Source organism: Rhinolophus ferrumequinum (assembly GCF_004115265.2).
Source record: "Rhinolophus ferrumequinum isolate MPI-CBG mRhiFer1 chromosome 15 unlocalized genomic scaffold, mRhiFer1_v1.p scaffold_54_arrow_ctg1_1, whole genome shotgun sequence".
NCBI lineage: Eukaryota > Metazoa > Chordata > Mammalia > Chiroptera > Rhinolophidae > Rhinolophus > Rhinolophus ferrumequinum.
The window spans coordinates 4,384,088-4,403,044 of record NW_022680357.1 but is presented as its reverse complement, the minus strand read 5'-3'; the positions used below and the strand labels follow the sequence as shown (position 1 = coordinate 4,403,044).

Sequence of the window (18,957 nt, the reverse complement as noted above, 5' to 3'; positions counted from 1 at the left end):
AAGCTGGGCTCTGGGCTCGCGGGGGTGCCCGCTGGCTGGTGTCTGAGGGGGCTTCTCCCAGGTGCACAAGACCGAGTGCGGCGCGGGTGCGGATTCGCCCGAGAAGCCCGAAGTCACACGGAAGCAGCAGTGTCCCTGGACTCGGGGCCATCGCCTCCCAACATGGGGAGACAAAATGGCGACCATGCTCCGAGCCGAAACTACATACGGGTTCCGGGCCACGCTACAACCACAACTCCCAAAATGCTCTGGGTCGAAGGCGGGAGGCAGAGGTCGCTCGATGTGGCGCTAGGCCCTGTGCCCCTCCCCCCTAGCGGAAACCCTCAGGAATACGTTGCCTGCTCTGGTCCCCTCCCCAGTCTTTTCTCGCACTGGCCGACGGGACTTGTAGTTCTTCGGCAAGGGAATTGAACTTCCCTCAGGCCTTAAGAAACTACACTTCCCGGTGGGGTTTCGGCGCCTGCGCACAAGACCGCGATGCGTACTACGATTCCCGGCGGGCTCTGCGACGCGCGCGGCTGCGTGCTGACGCGCTTAGTTAGTTGTGCTGACGTGCAGCGCGGCCCAGGCGAGGTGCGAGTGGCGCAGTCGGTGCCCGCTGCGGCCCTTGAGGAAGCGAGGAGGCGTCAGTGTCGGCTGAGGCGGCGGCTCCAGGCCTCGAGAGACTCGGGAGCTTGAGTAGCGGCAGCGACAGCATCTCTTTCTCTCGGAGGCGGCGGCAGCGGCGGCGGGCGGCGGCGGCGGCGGCGGCGGCGGGTGAGAGAGGGAGCGCGCGAGCCGGGTGGGGGAGGGGCAGTGGCACCGGCGCGAGGCCAAAACGCGCGGAGAACGGCCTAGGCCGCCGCGCGCACGCGCTCTCGCCGCCCCTAGCTCGCGCGGACGCTCTCGCTTGCCTGCCTGCCTCCCCTCCCCCCTCTCGCGGTTCCTGTCGCGCGCGGGCTTTTACTCTCACCCCTCCCCCATGGCAACGGTGCGCGCCGCCGACTGCACTCGGTCTCGCGCGCGTTCTGGGCGAGGAGGGGGGAGCGCGCGACTCGGCTTCTAGCCTCCCCCACGCATGCAGCCGCGGGGGCTTTTCTGCAGCTGCCCCTTCCGGCTTTTTCTTGGCGGGGAGGGGCCGGCAGCGACGGGGGCTTGTTCTCGGATCCTTTCCCTTGCGCCACTCCGGCGTCCGGCTTCCCCATCCCTCCTGGGGGCCTGTGGTCGGGCTGGGAGCCTCCCAGACTACGGGGCGCCGCGCAGCCCCCTCCCCCATCCCTGAAAGCCGAAAATAGGCCTTGGCGGCCCAGTCTGTGTGGAGAAGGCCTTGAACTAGATGCCCCTGATATTTAGATCGTTCGGATTCGTTAACTGCCGTGAAGTATTAGGGAGAGAAAAGCCCCAAACCTTTAATAAAAAAATTTAGCCTAGAGCAGACCAGATGCTTTTCTCCCCCCCCCCCCACTTTTTTATTATCTCCCCAAAAGTGTTAAAGCTAGGAAGGAGGCTGTTGGAGCCCTTCCTTTGAAAGACAACACTGGACTCTGTTTCAGGCATTATTTGGCACACAGCTCTCCTGAGCCTTGGTTTCAGTTCACGCTTATCTAAGATGTCTTCTGGATCAAAAATTCGAAGAGTCTGTATTGTTGTTTTCCGTCTTAAGTGTGTGTGCTTAGGCCTTTTCTTGAACTAAGATTTTAAGTTTTTGGGTTGCATAGTGTCCGCTCAGCTATACAATGCAGCAGTGCTGAGAATGCCGTGCTTACCTATGTCCGTTTTCCTGCGCTCCCCACCACCACTATCCCTTTTGGTGCCTTTTGCTTCTTGGATATCTTAATACTGAATTTCAAGATTTCACTTCCTCCGCCTTGTTAGCTTGGCATCGTGATAATTTTCCAGTAGAAAAAATTGTATTTTGTCTTCTTTTGTAGCTTTTATTTTCTATCTTTAGTTTGAGTAACTTTTGCATACCCGTAGTCTGTGGACCCCAGTTTAAGACTCCCTGTTTTATAAAGTTAACTGGTTTTTGGTGGGGGGGGGTGTGTGTGTGTGTTTACCCCTGGTTTGTCCTTTTAGTGTTTCCAGCACTGCCTTGGATGCTGTGGTTTGTGGGGTTTTTTGTTTTCCTTTTTTTGTTTTCCCTTCCGTTTTTTTGGCTCATTCCCTTAAAGTTCTCCAATTCATTGTGACTTAATACCCTTTGCTTAGCTGTTGGTTTAACCTCCCTAGGGAGTGGGAGGATTATTGTGTGAGCCTGTATGGAAGTGTGGGTGAATGGTTAAGTCGAAGAATTAATTGCAGGTCAGAAGCATTCTGCAAGGGAAGCAGAAATTAGGTGGGGTATAGAGAGGCAAAGAGGACAGTTTTAAGAGTAGGGAGGATTGGTATTTGAAAAAATGAAAGTGAGGTTTGGAAGGTACAGAAACTGATTTCATGTTACAAAGAAGTTTTTCATTGTGCATTTTCACTTGGCCTTTTCTAGATGTAGCCTCATCTGTCGCTCTCTTTACCCTAGTATGGTTTTTTTTTCTTTTTTTTCCCCTCTCTCGAGTCTGCTATTGGGATTGGGCAGGGACCCAGCCTTAGAGTTGGGAGGTTGGGCTAGCTCCCTTCCATCAACATCTTGCTGTCCTTTTTTTTTCTTTCTTTTTTTGCACTTTAGAACATTTTCCCAGACGTTTGCATGTTTCTTTTTTCTTTGGTTTAAAAAATGTAGCATTCCTCTTACCCAATTCAGTATGTTTTCCCTCTACTTTTAACTAATTTATTCACTTTGTTCCTGGGTTTTTTTCCTGGGGTGGTTTTCCTTGTACATTTATGCTCTGAAATTATGTTGGCCAGGATGAGTTGGAGAAAGAAATAGAGTGTATGTAGCATGAGAAAGGAGTATGAGTACGTGTAGCCAAGAAATCTAACCAGAAAAACGGGCTTGAGGGCTCTTCAGAGTCATGTTGGGGTTGGGACAGGTTGAGGGGATAGAGGATAGAACCTACTGGGAGGCATGAAGATAACAATATGAAAGGGATAAAGCAGGGCTGGGAGAGAAAAATTAGGAAATGAGATACAGGGGACTGATGGGGAAAGCTGACACCTTGACATCAGTGAAAGTGAGGTATAAAGAGTAGGAGTTTTCATAATAAGTTTAAGGCAAAGAATCGTAGAGAAGGTATGGGAACCATATGAACAGAGGAGGCTGGTTTGATATATTTAGAGCATTATGTTGAAAACAGGTAATATTTAACAGGTGCTAGGGAGATTTGGGTGAGCTGCCAGTCTTTTGGGAAATCCCATTGGAAGGAAATTGAAGAAATAAGGCGTTAGGGTAGTTGATAGGAGGTATAAATATTTGGAATCGAGGAAATGGTCCTTCACCTGGGAAGTAAAGGACAAGAATTATATATCCAGGGTTCATGAGTTTCTGGTGTGCATGTTGGCCTTTAGTCTGGGTGTGAGGCTGCACAGGATACTTCTGGTTTATCTCTAGAACTGGTCTACCTGTTAGATATGTAAGGGCTGTTTGGTCCATTTTGTGTTCATAACAGGGAAGTCTGAAATCCTGGGATTAGTTCTTGGAAGAGTCTTTGGACTTGCACTGCAGGCCCTTGGGAGCCACAGGTCTGGTGCTCGTTGTGCCTGGTTTGGAAGCCTCAGTTACCAGAGGTTAGGAATTAGAGTAGTTAGTGGAGACAACACTTGTGCATATTTGGGCCAAAGGAGAATAAAGGGACAGTGGAGAAATTTGAGAGAAATAGGATCCCTGTTTGCTTAGCGTGGAAAAAAGGAGAAAATCTACGTGCAAGTAGGAATGGTTCTTGGACATCGAGAGAAAAGGCTGTAAGAGCTTAGCTATGATGACTTGGTGGAAAGAAAGCAGTGTGGGAAGGATGGAAGAAGGTTTCGTTAGGAATCCAGGAGAATTGTGCAGCTAAAGGAGATTCAGTGTGGAGACACATGTTGACATAGGGATGAAGATGAGCAGCAATTTGGGTGGTGGTAAGTTGTTAGTTTGAGGCCAGGGGCCTGACCCGTGTCTCCCCGCTCACCCTTAGGAGCGGTGGTGCCCCCCCGGGCACGGGGCCATGTACAACGGGATCGGGCTGCCGACGCCCCGGGGCAGCGGCACCAACGGCTACGTCCAGCGCAACCTGTCCCTGGTGCGGGGCCGCCGGGGTGAGCGGCCTGACTACAAGGGAGAGGAGGAACTGCGGCGCCTGGAGGCTGCCCTGGTGAAGCGGCCTAATCCTGACATCCTGGACCACGAGCGCAAGCGGCGCGTGGAGCTGCGATGCCTCGAGCTGGAGGAGATGATGGAAGAGCAGGGGTGAGGGGAGGGCTGGGGGAGAGCCAAGCACTGAATGAGTGCAGAGCTGGGGGAGTTAGGTGGGTTGTAGGAAGCTTAGGGCTGGTTGAAAGAGGCCTGGAGAAGAGTTGTAGAAGGGGTGGAGGAGGTAAAGGAACTAGCAAATTGAAAGGAAGTAAGGGAGAGTTCAGAGTGGGTGATGAGGAAACTGTGTGCCTGGGACATAGAAGGGAGCGTGAGGGAGTCCTAAGTTATTTAGATGGAGGCACATGGGGAAAGGGGCCATTGAGAAACAAAAATGTGCTTTAAGGGGAAGGTGGGAAAGCAGAGACCAGGCAAGAGAAGAGCTAGGTGAGCTGACAGGTGTTGTCATTGGTAGAGAAGAGGAAAGTAAATGGATTTAAGGATTGAGGCCTTGGAAAGTAGCAAAGGCAGGAAAACAGGAACTGGAAGAATACTTGGATAAGAGGGGATCATGGGTTGAGTAAGGAAGTGAAATTTTGGAATAGGAGCACATTCAGGCAGAAAACCTTTTAGAGCAGTGGTTTTCAAACTTCAGCAGTGGCGCCCCTTTTATGTAATACACCTTACGTTGGAATTCTGGGAAATGAAAGACCTGTTCTTGTTGAAGTTGGGAAGGAGCACCTGGAACTCTGCCTGCTTAACTTTCTTCTTTTGGCTCCTGAGTGTAGCATGTTTAAAATCCACTGTTCTAGAGGGTGTAGTGAGTGGAAGGAAGAAAGATGACAGGAAAAGATCAGAAGCATTTAAGAGAAGGGTCCTTTGGGTGACAGTGAGTGAGAAGTTCTATGTGTGCATGGAGAGGGAAGGCACCCTGTTGGGAATGAGGGATTTGTAAGTCTGGGACTGGGGCAAGTGTGTAGTCAAGCTCTAACCTGGAAGGGATTTGTCCTTCAGGTACGAGGAACAGCAAATTCAGGAAAAAGTGGCGACCTTTCGACTCATGTTGTTGGAGAAGGATGTGAACCCTGGGGGCAAGGAGGAGACCCCAGGGCAGCGGCCAGCGTGAGTGTCTCACTCTCCCTTGATTTCCTTTGGCCTCTGTACTGCTGCTTCTGTTGTCTTCTCTCTTATAGCTTCCTGTTCTCGTCTTCCTTTTCCCAATCCTATTTGGCGTCTGCCTACAATTGTGTGAAAATGACTGTGCCCTTTGCTCTACGTCCTTCAGACCTTTGCTGTATTTTCTTCTAGGGTAACTGAGACTCACCAGTTGGCAGAATTGAATGAGAAAAAGAATGAGCGACTCCGTGCTGCCTTTGGTATCAGTGATTCCTATGTGGATGGCAGCTCTTTTGATCCTCAGCGTCGTGCTCGAGAAGCCAAACAACCAGCTCCTGAGCCTCCCAAACCTTATAGGTATACAAGACCAAGAAACCAGTGTTAGCTTCTCTTAATTCTAAGCACTGTGCTTTCTTTTCTCTTTTTTTTTTTTTTTTAAATGTGGACTATTTCTTCCAAAACTCTTTAGATTTTGTTTTTCTGAAGTTGAAACGTCAGAGGAAATTTGTCTTAGCACCCATCCCTGCTTCTTTTCATCTTTTCCAGTCTTGTCCGGGAGTCTAGCAGTTCTCGCTCACCAACTCCAAAGCAAAAGAAGAAGAAAAAGAAGAAAGACAGAGGACGGTAAGTTAGTTGGAAAGTTACTATAGTAGCCAGAGGACCAATCCTGTCATTCTTGCGCTTTCTCCTCAATCTCAGTCTCCCCCCCACCCCGGTTTTGCTTCTAGGAAGCAGGAGAGAGTTATCAGAAAAGTCAGGGACGAGATAGTTAACCATTCAGGTCTCAGCTGGGGGAAGGAATGTGTGTGCTTTTCAGTGGGAAGTGTTGATTCTGCAGCTTGGCTAATTAAGGAGCTGGCCAGCAGCATTTTTGGATTTCTAGGATTTTCTTTCTCATTTTGAGGTTTGTTGATTTAAGGAGGAGGTACCTGTTCTTAGAGAGCAATGAATTCTGGACTTTGGTCTGGGATGTTGATGCTGTCGGAGTGGTTTGGTACTTTAAAAGCCTTTGGAGGGGGGTTGTATTGTAAGTGGGAGGGCCTGGGAAGGGCCAAGCAGAATGACCTTGTTTCTAAACTCACCTTTAGCAGGTCAGAAAGCAGCTCTCCGCGACGAGAGAGGAAGAAGAGTTCTAAGAAGAAGAAGCACAGGTATGAGGTGGGAGTACATGGAGTGATTGGAGAGATTTCATGAGTCCTGGCGTAGATATTGGTTTATATTTTATATTTTTTCCCCAACAGATCAGAATCGGAATCCAAGAAACGGAAGCATAGGTAAGAGCTCTTTGGGGCAGAGGGGACATGGTGGCACATGAGTGGTGAGCCTTTACTTGATGGCCTTGCTTGGTCTCTGGGGGGATGGTGGTTATTTCTTGGAGTATAGCTTAGTTCTTTGATTTTTTTTGTTATTAACTCCAGTTCTTTACATTTCATTTTGTTTACTGTCTTTTTTAAAAAAATGATTGTTTTTAATCTTATTTTCTAGGTCTCCCACTCCAAAGAGCAAACGTAAATCTAAGGACAAGAAACGGAAGCGGTGAGTGAATTTGTGTGGATTGGTGGGAAATTTGCATAGCAAGTAGATGAATGCCATTTAGAGGGATAGGATAGAATCCAGTACAGGTGTGACAGCACTCTAAATTATCGTGGTCTTCCTTCAGATCTCGAAGTACAACACCAGCCCCCAAGAGCCGCCGGGCCCACCGTTCAACTTCTGCTGACTCTGCTTCCTCTTCTGATACTTCCTGTAGTCGGTAAGGGGTGGTCCACGAGGAAGGGAGGGAGAGGGACTTGTGGGCTAATCAATTTAATATTTATTGAGCGCCCACGGTGTGCTAGGCGCTGCACAGACCATTCGGAAGACACGGTCCCTGCCCTCTAGGAGCTGACAGGCTAAAGCAACAGGATGGACAGACATATACATTTCCCCTTCTCTTTTTTTTTTTGTTTTTGTTTATTTTGTTATTTTTTGTTTTGTTCTGATGTATATGGACTGCCAGAATAGGGGGGGTTGTGGTTTGTTCGTGGTGTCTGGGGGAGGAAGGAATCCTTACCCTGGCTTCCTTAATCGGGGAAGGCTTCCTGAAGGAGGTGGGCTCAGAGGTGAGTTGTGAATGAAGCGGGTAGGGAATGGCTGGGTGGAGGGATTGGGGAGGTTTGTGGGAGGTAAATAAAGGGGTAGAGGGAGAACATTTTTTGGGAGTGTGTTGGGAAGAGAAGGACCAAAGTGAGTTTTAGACTTCCGTTTCAGTGAGTGATTTGAGTCTTGCGCAAAAAAGAAGGCTTTTTGGAAGAGGGTTTTGTACCAGTCAGGAAAAGTGGTTGGGAGCTGGGGAGGGGGTTTTCTGTTCTCCCCTGAGCTGATTGCCTTCTTCTCGCCCATCCTTAATTACTTCTCTCAGGTCTCGAAGTGCTGCAGCAAAAACTCATACAACTGCCTTGACCGGGCAAAGTCCTTCCCCTGCTTCAGGGCGTAGAGGGGACGGAGATGCACCTTCCAGGGAACCAAGTACCACCAACACAGGGCATCCCAGCAGCCCGGAGCCCTCTACAAAGCAGCCTAGTAGCCCTTATGAAGACAAAGCTAAAGACAAGAAGGAGGTATGTTCTTGAGTTAATGGATGTTGGTTGAGTTGCAGAGTTATGGGCTTTAGAGTAGGTGTTTGAAGTGGAGGAGAGAAGTAAGAACTTACAACAAACGAATGTGTTTTTTCTGTATTCTTGGTTATTTTTTTCTACAGCTGCAAATCCTTTAGAATTGTGGTTTTTAAATGTCATTGAATTTAGGTTTTACATCATTCATCATTATCCTGTTCACGTAGGTATATAGAACTCAAACATTTGTTTGAACTACTTAGTCTTAACTACTTACGATGCTTCTCGTTGTTTTATTTCATTAAATGTTGGTCATGGCTAAAACATTTCAACCCACTGGGTAGCCGCCTGCAGTCCGAAAACACTACTCTGGAATGGTCTTTTCAGCACCTGTTGTTTCATACTTGCTATTCTAATTTAAGCCCTAATACTTTCATGTTTCAACTATTACAGTATGTTTTAATTGTTCTTTGCTAAATTTTTCGCTTTGTCCATTTTTTCATGTTCTGTATCTTTCTTTGTGCTCCATCCTCATCTTTTTTATTCACACAAATCATGTTTTCAAACCTTGCCCTTTGTTCATTTACTTGAATATAGTTATTTTTCAAGGATAAAGTCAGGTGCGACCTACTTTGAGGAACTGCTTTAGCTTTCCATTTAGAAATATCCTCTTTCCTGTTCTTGTAGCGTTTTGCAATAGTCATTGTAAAATGGGTATTTGTTAGCATTCTTTTCTCTAGATTGTAAGACTTGAGGTTACAGACTGTGCATATCTTCATGGTTTCCCCCAAATGTTTTTTATGTTTTATGATCTCTTGTTCTTGAATGAATGTGACTACCTATCATCAGGAAAAGTACCAGTTTGTATAATGGGGTGTGTAGAAGAAAAGTTTCATTGGAGATGGTGTTGGGATCTTATGGGTGATAGGAAGTTTTGGTGACTATATATCCCTATCCCTACTTTCTTTTCCACTCTTAGAAATCTGCAGTTCGACCTAGTCCCTCTCCGGAAAAGAGCACAGGCCCAGAACAACCTGCTCCCACTCCGCTCCTTGCCGAGCAACATGGCAGCTCCCCACAACCCCTTGCAACAACCCCCTTAAGTCAGGAGCCAGTGAATCCCCCATCTGAGGCTTCCCCAACCCGGGGCCGTTTACCCCCTAAGTCTCCTGAGAAACCTCCCCAATCATCATCTTCGGAGAGCTGCCCACCATCCCCTCAACCGACCAAAGTTTCTCGGCATGCCAGCTCCTCTCCTGAAAGTCCTAAACCCACACCAGCTCCTGGGTCCCGCCGAGAGATTTCTTCTTCTCCTGCATCTAAGAGTCGCTCACATGGCCGAGCAAAGCGGGATAAGTCACGTTCTCATACTCCTCGTAGGGTGGGGAGGTCCCGTAGCCCTACCACCAAGAGGGGGCGATCACGGTCTCGAACCCCTACTAAGAGAGGTCATTCTCGGTCCCGGTCCCCTCAGTGGCGTAGATCTCGGTCTGCACAGCGGTGGGGACGATCTAGAAGCCCCCAGCGACGTGGCCGCTCTAGGTCTCCACAGCGACCAGGCTGGTCCAGGAGCAGAAATACCCAGAGAAGAGGCAGGTCTAGATCAGCAAGGCGAGGCAGGTCGCACTCTAGATCCCCAGCCACTAGGGGCAGATCTCGTTCTAGAACACCAGCCCGGCGGGGCAGGTCTCGCTCTAGAACACCCACCAGGCGGAGATCGCGATCCAGAACGCCCAATAGGCGTAGATCTCGGTCTAGAACACCAGCCCGGAGGGGCAGGTCTCGGTCTAGAACACCTGCTAGACGCAGATCCAGGACCCGTTCACCAATACGGCGCAGGTCTCGTAGTAGATCGCTAGCCAGGCGAGGTGGCAGGTCACTCTCTAGAACACCAGCCAGGCGTGGTCGGTCGCGCTCTCGAACACCGGCTAGACGAAGTGGTCGGTCGCGCTCTAGAACGCCAGCCAGGAGAGGGAGATCTCGATCTAGGACACCAGCAAGACGAGGAAGGTCCCGTAGTAGAAGTCTAGCTAGACGGGGAAGGTCCCGTAGTAGAAGTCTAGCTAGGCGGGGAAGATCTCACTCTAGAACACCACAAAGAAGAGGCAGGTCTGGCTCGTCATCAGAGCGGAAGAACAAATCCAGAGCATCACAGAGAAGGAGCAGGTCCAACTCAAGCCCAGAAATGAAAAAATCTCGTGTTTCAAGGCGAAGCAGGTCTCTCTCTTCGCCGCGGTCCAAGGCAAAATCTCGCTTGTCTTTGAGGCGAAGCCTTTCTGGGTCCTCTCCGTGTCCTAAACAAAAGTCTCAGACACCCCTAAGGCGCAGTCGCTCTGGATCATCCCAACCTAAAGCTAAATCTAGAACACCATCAAGACGAAGTCGCTCTGGTTCTGCTCCTCCTAATCAGAAATCTAAAACACCACCAAGACAAAGTCATTCTAGTTCATCTCCTCAACCTAAAGTGAAATCGGGAACACCACCAAGACAAGGGTCTGTAACAAGTCCTCAGGCAAATGAACAATCTGCAGCACCACAAAAAGAAAGCTGTTCTGAAATGTCACCTGACCCTGAGGTGAAGTCTAGGACCCCTTTGAGGCATAGCTGCTCTGGGTCCTCTCCTACAGTAAAATCTGGCACGCCTCCAAGACGGAGCCGATCTGGGTCGTCATCTCCACAACCCAAAGTGAAGGCAATAACATCACCAGTCCAGAGCCATTCTGGCTCTTCTTCTCCAAGTCCTAGTAGGGTGACGTCTAAAATACCACCAAGACAAAGCAGATCAGAGTCTCCTTGCTCCAATGTGGAATCTAGATTGTTGCAAAGACAGAGCCATTCTAGGTCCTCCTCACCAGATACCAAAGTGAAACCTGGAACACCACCAAAACAATGTTACTCAGGGTCTACTTCGCCGTGCCCTAAAGTACAGTCCCAAACTCCACCAGGGCACAGTCTTTCTGGATCAAAGTCACCGTGTTCTCAAGAGAAGTCTAAAGACTCACCAGCACAAAGTTGCTCTGGATTCTTCTCCCTCTGTCCAAGAGTAAAGTCTAGCACACCACCAGGAGAGAGCTATTTTGGCACCTCATCTCTGCTACAGGAAGGACAATCTCAAACTTCACCAGACCCTAGATGTGATACTTCCAGTCCAGAAACGAGACAGACTCGTTATGAATCTCCATCTTTGCAAAGCAAATCTCAAACACCTCCTAAGGGTGGCCAGTCCAGGTCCTCATCTCCAATCACTGAGCTGGCGCCCAGATCTCCAGCAACACAAGATAGAAGCAAATTGTCAATAAGTCCTAGGCTGAAATCTGGACTGTCTCCTGAGCAGAACAGATCCCATTCTGACTCTTCCCCATATCCTGCAATGGACTGTAAATCTCTTCTGGGGCAGAACAGATTGGAGTCTTTTCCTGAATCAAAAGAGAAAACAGATTTACTCTTTCAGGAGGATGTCACTGTCTCGTGTAGACTAAGAGACAAATTGAGTCCTCCTTCAGTGCAGGATAGACCTGAGTCTTCAGTACTCAAAAACACACCTGGAACCCCAACAAAGGAAAGATGTGTCGGGTCATCTCCAGATACAAAAGACCAAAGTAGTGCATTAGCTAAGCCAAGCCAAGACGAGGAATTAATGGAGGGGGTTGAGAAATCTGAAGAATCCTCAAACCAGGTTCTATCCCATGTGTCTCCAGAACTTAAGGAAATGGCTGGAAGTAACTTTGAATCATCTCCTGAGATACAAGAAAAGCCTGCTGTGTCTTTGACTCTTGACCAAAGCCAATCACAGGGTGCTTTGGAAGCAGAAGTCCCTGCAATGGCCTCAGCTTGGAGTGGGCCCCATTTTTCTCCAGAACGTAAAGAACTGTTAGACTCTCCTCCACGAGAGAAGAGCTATGAATCACCTTTAGAATTTAGAAACTCAGGTCCTGTTGCAGAAGTGAATACTGGATTTTCTCCTGAGGTTAAAGATTTGAATGTAGCTTTTCCTAATCAGTTAGAGACAGATCCATCTCTAGACATGAAAGAACAATCGACTAGGTCCTCCAGACGCAGCAGTTCTGAGTTATCCCCAGACGCTGTGGAAAAAACAGGAATGTCTTCAAATCAGAGTGTTTCTTCACCAGTACATGATACTATACCCAGAACACCCTCAAGGGAAAGTAGTTCTGCATCCTCTCCTGAACTGAAAGATGGTTTACCCAGAACCCCCTCAAGGAGAAGTAGGTCTGGGTCTTCCCCAGGACTTAGAGATGGGTCTGGGACGCCCTCAAGGCACAGCTTATCTGGGTCGTCTCCTGGAATGAAAGATATACCCAGGACACCATCAAGGGGGAGAAGTGAATGTGATTCTTCTCCAGAACCCAAAGCTTTGCCTCAGACTCCAAGGCCAAGGAGTCGTTCTCCATCATCCCCAGAGCTCAACAAGTGTCTTACTCCCCAAAGAGAAAGAAGTGGCTCAGAATCATCAGTTGAACAGAAGACTGTGGCTAGGACTCCTCTTGGGCAGAGAAGTCGGTCTGGATCTTCTCAAGAACTTGATGGGAAACCCAGTGCATCCCCTCAGGAAAGAAGTGAATCAGACTCTTCTCCAGATTCTAAAGCTAAGACACGAATGCCACTTAGACAAAGGAGTCATTCTGGGTCATCTCCAGAGGTCGACAGCAAATCCCGACCTTCCCCTCGGCGTAGTAGGTCTGGCTCATCTCCTGAAGTCAAAGATAAGCCAAGAGCAGCACCCAGGGCACAGAGTGGTTCTGATTCCTCTCCTGAACCAAAGGCTCCTGTCCCTCGGGCCCTTCCCAGACGAAGCAGATCAGGTTCATCAAGCAAAGGCAGAGGCCCTTCTCCTGAAGGAAGCAGCAGTTCTGAGTCCTCTCCAGAACACCCACCCAAATCCAGAATGGCTAGAAGAAGCTCCAGGTCATCACCGGAGCCCAAGACCAAGTCTCGCACGCCACCTCGCCGTCGCAGCTCTCGATCATCTCCTGAACTGACTAGGAAAGCTAGACTCTCCCGTAGAAGTCGCTCAGCATCATCTTCACCAGAGACCCGCTCTAGAACTCCCCCAAGACGCCGAAGAAGTCCCTCAGTGTCTTCCCCAGAGCCAGCAGAAAAGTCAAGATCCTCACGCCGGCGGCGTTCAGCTTCATCCCCACGCACTAAGACAACTTCAAGGAGAGGCCGTTCTCCTTCGCCAAAGCCTCGTGGACTCCAGAGGTCCCGTTCCCGCTCAAGGAGGGAGAAAACCAGAACAACCCGACGTCGAGATAGGTCTGGATCTTCCCAGTCGACTTCTAGGAGAAGACAGCGGAGCCGGTCACGGTCTCGGGTTACTCGTAGGCGGAGGGGAGGCTCGGGTTACCACTCAAGGTCTCCTGCCCGGCAGGAGAGTTCCCGGACCTCCTCTCGACGTCGAAGAGGCCGCTCTCGGACACCACCAACCAGTCGGAAGCGTTCCCGCTCACGCACCTCACCAGCCCCATGGAAACGCTCCAGGTCCAGAACACCCCTGGTAAGCCGACGTAGGTCCAGGTCTCGAACTTCACCAGTCAGTCGGAGACGGTCAAGGTCTAGGACATCAGTGACTAGACGAAGATCTCGCTCAAGAGCATCCCCAGTAAGTCGAAGGCGATCCAGGTCCAGAACACCACCTGTGACCCGTCGTCGTTCAAGGTCCAGAACACCAGCTCGCCGCCGCTCCCGTTCTAGAACCCCACCAGTGACTCGCAGAAGGTCCAGATCTAGGACTCCACCAGTAACGAGGCGGCGATCTCGAAGCAGAACCTCGCCTATCAATCGCAGAAGATCGAGATCCAGAACATCTCCAGTCACCCGTAGGCGATCTCGGTCTCGCACATCTCCAGTAACTCGGAGGAGGTCCCGCTCTAGAACCTCTCCAGTGACCCGCCGCCGGTCTAGGTCCCGAACACCTCTAGTTATTCGGCGCCGCTCTAGGTCTCGAACCCCACTGTTGCCACGCAAACGTTCTCGAAGTCGCTCACCACTTGCTATCCGCCGCAGGTCTAGATCCCGTACTCCACGGACCACCCGGGGCAAACGGTCCTTAACAAGATCTCCTCCAGCCATCCGCAGGCGTTCTGTATCTGGAAGTAGTTCTGATCATTCACGTTCTGCTAGTCCTCCAGCAACAAGGAATCATTCTGGTTCTCGGACACCTCCAGTGGCACTAAATAGCTCCAGAATGAGCTGCTTCAGTCGCCCTAGCATGTCACCAACTCCTCTTGACCGCTGTAGATCACCTGGAATGCTTGAACCCCTTGGCAGCTCTAGAACACCCATGTCTGTCCTGCAGCAAGCTGGTGGCTCCATGATGGATGGTCCAGGTCCCCGAATTCCTGATCACCCTAGAGCATCTGTGCCAGAAAATCATGCTCAGTCTAGAATTGCACTTGCCCTGACAGCCATCAGTCTTGGCACCGCTCGGCCTCCTCCATCCATGTCTGCTGCTGGCCTTGCTGCAAGAATGTCCCAGGTTCCAGCTCCAGTGCCTCTCATGAGTCTCCGAACGGCCCCAGCTGCCAGCCTTGCCAGCAGAATTCCTGCAGCCTCTGCAGCAGCCATGAATCTGGCCAGTGCCAGGACACCTGCCATACCAACAGCAGTGAACCTGGCTGACTCGAGAACACCAGCTGCAGCAGCAATGAACTTGGCCAGCCCCAGAACAGCGGTGACACCTTCTGCTGTGAATCTTGCTGACCCTCGCACCCCTACAGCCCCAGCTGTGAACCTAGCAGGAGCCAGAACCCCAGCGGCTTTGGCAGCTTTGAGTCTCACAGGCTCTGGCACACCCCCGAACGCTGCAAACTATCCCTCCAGCTCCAGAACACCCCAGGCTCCAACCCCTGCAAACCTGGTGGGTCCTAGATCTGCACATGCCACAGCTGCTGTGAATATTGCCAGCTCAAGAACCCCTCCAGTCTTGGCTCCTGCAAGCCTCACCAGTGCTAGAATGGCTCCAGCTTTGTCTGGTGCAAACCTCACCAGCCCTAGGGTGCCCCTCTCTGCCTATGAGCGTGTTAGTGGCAGAACCTCACCACCACTTCTTGACCGAGCCAGGTCTAGAACCCCGCCAGGAGGCCCAGGCTCCAGAACCCCACCAACTGCCCCGAGCCAGTCGAGAATGACCTCTGAGCGGGCTCCCTCTCCTGCCTCTAGAATGGTCCAGGCTCCCTCACAGTCTGTTCTCCCTCCAACTCAGGATCGGCCTAGGTCCCCTCTGCCATCTGCTTTTTCTGACCAATCACGATCTTTGCTTGCCCAGACCACCACCCCTGTAGCAGGGTCTCAGGCCCTTTCCTCTGGGACGGTGGCAAAGGCCACATCCTCTGCTGGTGACCACAATGGCATGCTGTCTGGCCCTGGCCCTGGGGTGTCACACCCTGAGGGTGGGGAACCACCTTCCTCCACGGGGGCCCAGCAGCCTTCTGCATTGGCCACCCTGCAGTTGGCAAAGGAGCGGCGGAGCTCGTCCTCCTCCTCATCCTCCAGCTCCTCCTCTTCGTCGTCCTCGTCGTCCTCATCGTCCTCGTCATCCTCTGGCTCCAGTTCTAGTGACTCGGAGGGCTCTAGCCTTCCCATTCAACCTGAGGTAGCAGTGAAGAGGTGAGGGGCTTGACTTTTAGAATTTTTCCACAGGGAAGGTTTGGGGGATGGATGGGGGTGGGGACGGGAAAGCCCTGTCCAGAGGTTCTTGGCTCGTTGAGGAGGTATGGGGACCTTGACCATTAAGCTGGGGGTAGAAGAGAATGCTGGGGTGGGGGTGACGGGGGTGGAGGGAGGACTGGGACAGAAAAGTCTCCAAAGGTTAATTCTCTAGAGGATAATGATAAGTTTTCCGTCTCTACAGAGGACAGAACTAGAGGAAATGGACTTAATTTTACAGCAGGAGGGATGGCAGTTAGACCTCAAGAGGAACTCCCTGGGCTGGAAGGATCTTCAGAGGTCATCCCATCCCTCTCCCTGCCTCCAGGCAGGACGGCCCCATCCCCAGCCAGCCTGCAAACACAGGGGCCTCCCCAAGCTGGCTCTCCAAGGAAGGAGACCACCCAGCTTCGCTTCCACACCTGAGCCCAGGGGCCATATTCCTCCATCAGGGACATTTCTTGAGGTTTAACCTTGATCCCTGGTGCTGCGGGCCCCAGCCTGTTGCTTGTGTTAGCAGAGGTTGGGTCAGCTCGGGGCCACTGCTCTCCAGAGAATTCGCTCACTGGCTCTCGGGCTCTCCGCTAGGAGAGCTCCCAGGGCCTTGCTCAGGAACCCCTCCCCCACTGCCCTTCCTCCAGGCCAAGGAAGGTAGGGTTGGGGCTGGGGCAGCTTGTCTCCTTGTGACACTCCACTTCTCCCACAGGGTCCCCAGCCCGGCCCCAGCCCCAAAGGAGGCTGTTCGAGAGGGACGTCCTCAGGAACCAACTCCAGCCAAGCGGAAGAGGCGCTCTAGCAGCTCCAGCTCCAGCTCCTCCTCCTCTTCTTCCTCCTCCTCCTCCTCCTCCTCTTCCTCCTCTTCATCTTCCTCCTCCTCCTCCTCTTCCTCCTCCTCTTCCTCTTCTACTTCCTCCTCCCCCTCCCCTGCTAAGCCTGACCCTCAGGCCTTGCCCAAACCTGCAAGCCCCAAGAAGCCGAGCCCTGGCGAGCGGAGGTGAGTGCTGCCTTGCTTGAGATGGAACGGGTGGGGTGTGACCCTGGGGGGTGAGATGCCTGCTGGGTGTCTCACACGGACTTGTGGTGTCTGGCTGTGTGGGAGGAGTCAGGTTCTCCTCTCCCCACCTACTCTGTTGTGCCCTGTTTTGACAAAAGGGCTGCACCATCCAAGTGGGTGCCCCAGCCAAACTTGGGGAGTCCTAGGTTCCTTCCTCTCCCGGCCTGACATGCAGCCTGGTCCCAGGTTCTAGGGAGTCTAGCTTTTAAGTCTCCCTATTGCTACTGCCAGTGCTCTGGTCTGGCCACCGTCGTCATCTCCCGACTCTGTCCACAGCCTCTTCCCTGTCTCCCTGCCTCCACGCCATTCTCTTCCACATGTAGCCAGAAGGATCTTTCTAAAACGCACATCTGGTTACTTCCCTCCACTCCACAAATCCTTCCGGGACGCCCTGTGGCCTGCAGGATAAAGCCCCATCTCTGCGGGAATGGCGTGTGAGGCTCTTCACCAACTGGCCTTGCCTGCCCTGTGTTCTCCTCTCCTGCCCGCCCCCACACATGCCCTCTGCTCCAGCCATACCCAGCGCCTTGCAGTCTAAGGAGAACCCCATGCCTTTGGACATGCTGTTCCTTCTGCCTGGAATTCCCTTGTCCGTCTGGTGAACTCCTCGTTCTGCAAGACTCCGCTCAAACAGCACCTTCAAGACGACTACCCTGCCCCTTCCCTTCCCTTCGTCTCCCTCCCCTGGGTCCCCAGACCCATCTACTTTGGTCCCTGCGGGGCCGATTCCCACACACGGGGCTGAGCAATCCTCCCTTGGCCTTCATCACCAGACTGAGCCCCTCCAAGGGCAGGGACTGTCTTTATCTTTGTGTCCCCCGCTGCCCCCATGCCCAACCCACTGGGGCACTCGGTGGATGGTGTGCGGGCGGATGGGTGAGTGAGCGGACAAAGGTGGGTCTGAGGCTGGCCCCGTGTGGTGAGGTTTGGTGGTCAAGACCTGGGGAGGGTGGTCCTGAGTGCTGGCAGGTGGATTTGGAAATGTGTGGCACTATGGAGACCTACTCTGCTCCCTAGGTCCCGCAGCCCCCGGAAACCAATAGACTCCCTCCGAGACTCCCGCTCCCTCAGCTACTCGCCTGCTGAGCGCCGTCGCCCCTCGCCCCAGCCCTCACCACGGGACCAGCAGAGGTAGGGCCACGGGTGTGTTCTTGCCTCCTGCCCGTAGCCAACCTGGTCTGGCTACCATCTTCTGCAAAGTTTTGAGATTCAGTAGTGCGATGGGTTGGTGTGTGTGTATATGGTTTAAACATGTATCCTGTGTTGCAGCAGCAGTGAGCGGGGTTCCCGGAGAGGCCAACGTGGGGACAGCCACTCCCCGGGCCACAAGCGCAGGAGAGAGACACCTAGCCCCTGCCCTGCGCGGCACCGCTCGTCCAGGTGCGTCCCGCATACTCCAGGACTGGGCCCCTCCTGAGAGCTTGGGTTGGCTGGGACCTTTGCATTGATGCCAGTCTTCTCTGTTGCAGGTCTCCATGAATGTTTTATTGGGGAATCACACCGTACCCCAAGTTCTGGAGCCACATGGAGTGATCCCTTTGTCCCCAACAAGGCTGCAGGAGGGGTGCCTGTCTGCCCCCCCAACCCTGGCAGCCTCTTGGGGGGAGGGCTCCCTTCTTTCCCTCCCCCGTTTTTTTCTTTGTTCCTGTGAAATGTTAATCTCTGTGAGTTTTTCCTGGTTCACGTTTTTTGGGGGGTTTGGGGTGGGTGGGAATGAGAATGGGAGTTGCTAGTGGGGAGGAAACAGTTCAGGACTCCCCAGTTTTGAGTCAGAAAAGGCCTGGGAGGCACTATCGCCCCCCTTTATCCAAGTTCTGGGGGAATGATGGTTTGGGACTTGGGAACTTGTGTGAGGCGTTCCTGGAAAGAAGGGTCAAGAGTAAAAAGTTGTTGGCCTTTACTGTCCCCCAGTAAGATTGTGCTCCCCTCCCCCCAACTTTTCTTCACCTTTCTTAAAGGCATTTTGGTTTTTTAAAATCTGTACAGTAAGAGCAACTTTTTCTGTCAAATAAAAATGAGAAATGCAGGAATTGGGTCTATATAGACTGTTTATTAGGGGTAGAGAGGGGAGCTGCCCTTCTACTGACTGCAGCCACCGGAGCTGTGGGCCCCCCATAGAGCCCGCTCTAGAGCCCACACTAGTTCTGGTGGACACTGGCTCCTGGTCTTTGAGCAGGACAAGAGGTCCCTGCCTGGCAGCCAGTGGGGCACTGAAGGAACCTCTGTCCGCAGGGTGAGCAGAAGGCTAGCCTGGAGCTCGAGTTCCCTCCAGTCCTCTCCCCATGGCCTCTGAAGGCTGGCATGGGAGTAAACTGCTAGGCCCACACAGCCTGTGGTCCAGC

The 18,957-nt window shown here is 51.9% G+C and overlaps 1 protein-coding gene across 15 annotated transcripts; it reads left to right on the top strand.

Annotated features, from left to right (window-relative positions):
- The first annotated feature begins 552 nt into the window (after positions 1–552).
- On the top strand, positions 553–18,645 carry SRRM2 (serine/arginine repetitive matrix 2). Of its 15 annotated transcripts, none has more exons than XM_033101203.1 (15): positions 558–752; positions 4,028–4,300; positions 5,198–5,305; positions 5,492–5,656; positions 5,846–5,923; positions 6,388–6,450; positions 6,541–6,573; positions 6,785–6,835; positions 6,960–7,052; positions 7,701–7,899; positions 8,873–15,522; positions 16,268–16,555; positions 17,633–17,746; positions 17,885–17,995; positions 18,085–18,645. In XM_033101203.1, the coding sequence occupies exons 2-15, from the start codon at positions 4,059–4,061 to the stop codon at positions 18,092–18,094; spliced, it is 8,205 nt and encodes a 2,734-aa protein (XP_032957094.1). In that variant the 5' UTR covers positions 558–752; positions 4,028–4,058; the 3' UTR covers positions 18,095–18,645. The 15 variants fall into 15 exon arrangements, with proteins under 15 accessions (XP_032957105.1, XP_032957094.1, XP_032957093.1 ...); XM_033101202.1 differs by having other exon boundaries at positions 558–756; positions 4,029–4,300; XM_033101201.1 differs by lacking the exon at positions 558–752 and adding an exon at positions 947–970 and having other exon boundaries at positions 4,029–4,300; positions 6,391–6,450.
- Positions 18,646–18,957: the final 312 nt, after the last annotated feature.